Source organism: Terrapene carolina, unplaced genomic scaffold (genome assembly GCF_002925995.2).
Source record: "Terrapene carolina triunguis isolate 2854851 unplaced genomic scaffold, T_m_triunguis-2.0 Scaffold421, whole genome shotgun sequence".
In the NCBI taxonomy this organism is placed as follows: domain Eukaryota; kingdom Metazoa; phylum Chordata; order Testudines; family Emydidae; genus Terrapene; species Terrapene triunguis.
The window spans coordinates 516,258-518,865 of record NW_020664772.1 but is presented as its reverse complement, the minus strand read 5'-3'; the positions used below and the strand labels follow the sequence as shown (position 1 = coordinate 518,865).

Genomic DNA, 2,608 nt, shown 5'->3' with positions numbered 1-2,608 from the left:
CTATACTAGATCCACAGCCCCTGCCACACACTCTCCCATGTCCCCAGTTCTATACCAGCCCCGCAGCACCTGCCCCATGTTCCCCCCATCCCCCCAATTCTATACCAGACCCACAGCCCATGCCCCATGCTTCCCCATCCCCCTCCCAGACCCACAGCCCCTGCCCCATGCTCTCCCCATCCCCACCTCCAGACCCCCACAGCTCCTGCCCCATGTTACCCCATCCTCATACCTGACCCACAGCCCCTGCCCCACGCTCCCCCATGCCCCCAGCAGTATACCAGCCCCACAGCCCCTGCCCCATGCTCCCCCATGCCCCCCAGCTCTATACCAGCCCCACAGTCCCCGCCCCACACTTGTCCCATGTCCCCAGCTCTATACCAGCCCCACAGCCTCTGCCTCAGGCTCCCCTCATCCTCCCAGCTCTATACCAGCCCCACGGTCCCTGCCTATGCTCCCCCATCCCCCCAGCTCTATACCAGCCTCACAGCCCCTGCCTCACACTCCCCCCATCCCCATAGGCAGCTCTATACCAGCCCCACAGCCCCTGCCCCACACTGCCCTCATGCCCCCATCCCTATATCAGACCCACAGGCCCAGATCCACACTGCTGGGGCAGGGGATGGCACACTAAAGGACTGATTGTGCCCCACCCCCATTGGGAGGACACGGGGGACTCAGGCCCCACCTACAGGCTAGGGGGAAGGTCTCTGGTGTGGTCTCCAAACCTGGGGGTTGAGGGGTGGGGTGACCCATCCCTGCGGGGACCCACCGTGCCCCCCACACCTCATCCTGTGCTCCCTCCCCGGCCAGGAGCGTCTCTACATGGCTTTGGGGGGCATGCGCAGCACCCTGAACCGCTGCCAGCGCTTCCACGGGGAGCTGGGCATCACCCAGGGCATGACCATGGTGAGTGGGGGCGGAGGGGGTTGCAGGGGATGACCCTGTGCTGGGAGGGCAGGCAGGGACCAGCTGGGGGCAGGCGGGGAGTGACACTGCTGGGGGGCGGGCAGGGGTGTTACCTGCTAAAATTCTCTGTTACTCACACACTCTAGGGCACCCACCTTTACCCAGTTCCTAGGGCTCAAGGCTTAACCCTCTTTATTTAGGCACCCCAACTCTTTTCCAGTTCCTAGGACTCCAGGCAAAAGACACCTAACTTTACCCCTCCATGGGCTCCAGGCAAACATCCTTTCCCTGTGGACTCAGGGCTTAATCTTTTGAGGGGTTTACGGGATCTTTTACCAGTGAAAGAGCCCTGCACAGTAATATCCTACGTAACCTCTATTTACTAACAATCACCAAAAACCAGAATGCACACACCACACATTAAATGCTCACCACTCCCAATAAGATGAACTTTTCTTGATGGCCCGTCAGGATCAGGTCATCTGGGGGACTCCAGGTTCTGCACGGTGTCATTGGCAGGGTGTTGATGTCTGGCCGCTCTGTTCTTGGGGCTGTGTCCTGGAGTTGGTTCCCAAAGAACTTCCTTTTGGACCCCAGTTTATACAGTGAAACTTGAAGCCTGCTTAGCTGTAGTTTAACCAATCATTTTACTAAAATTTTACTAACCAATGCTAACATATTGTAACAATTTTTTTAACCAATCCTACCCCACCACCTTAATTAATTTACACTTAGCAAAATTAATTATGTAACAGACAGAAACAATTAAAGAACCAGACAGAGGTCATACAGACAAACAACAGGGAAGTGGGGACCATAATGACAAAACAATAAAGAAATGAGGATTTCACAACCACAACTATTGATAAGTGATTTCTTGATAGACACAATTCTGTCAAACTAAGTTTTCTTTAACCATCTTAAGATCTGTTTCTTTATCTGGTGATAGTGTGTGCCATTAGGACGGGGTGTCCTTCTTAACAGCCTGATATTACATTGTTTTAATGTAATTTAGATGGAATGTGAGGATGTGACTTCCTGCTTCTCAGCTAATGGCTGCGGCTCTTTTAATCTGGGTGCAAAGGAAGGCCTTAGGCTTTAGGACTTGCAATATGGCTACAGACAAAGGCCTTATTCTTACTGGGGGACCAGCTGGGGGCAGGCAGGGAGTGACACTCTGCTGGGGGGGCAGGCAGGGAAGAAGGGAACAGCTGGGGCACCCAGGGGATGGACAGAGAGGAAGAAAGGACCAGCTGGGGGCACCCGGGGGATGGGCAGAGGAAGAAGGGACAGGCTGGGGGCACCCGGGGGATGGGCAGGGGAAGGGGAGACTGGCTGGGGGCACCCAGGGGATAGGCAGGGGAAGAAGGGACCGACTGGGGGTGGAGGGGGCTCCTCCAGGTGAGGCTGCCCTGCTCTGACCCCTGCTACATTGTTCTAGGGCCCTGAGTCCAGCCAGTACCTGGAGGCGCGGGAGAAGCTGACTCGGCCCCTGGTGCGGGTGTACCAGCGCCATGTGGGCACCCAACTGCCTGAGGCCCAGATCCTCACCCAGGTAATTTCCAGTGGTTGCACCCACTGGTACGGCTGCAGGGAGCGGCATTGTTGCCCATCTGGGGGTACCTTGCCTGGTTGTGATGGCTATAGGGGGTGATGGTCTTTCTGAGCAGGAGTACTTTGCCCAGTTGTATGAGGGTGA

General features: G+C 56.2%; 1 protein-coding gene across 1 annotated transcript in view; it reads left to right on the top strand.

Annotated features, from left to right (window-relative positions):
• The window catches only part of CCDC105 (coiled-coil domain containing 105), an 8,629-nt gene that overhangs the window by 5,172 nt on the left and 849 nt on the right, over window positions 1–2,608 (top strand). Inside the window, exons 5-6 of the mRNA XM_026658257.1 lie at window positions 814–909; window positions 2,351–2,464. Coding sequence (XP_026514042.1) covers window positions 814–909; window positions 2,351–2,464 — 210 coding nt within the window. The remainder of the gene's footprint in view (window positions 1–813; window positions 910–2,350; window positions 2,465–2,608) is intronic.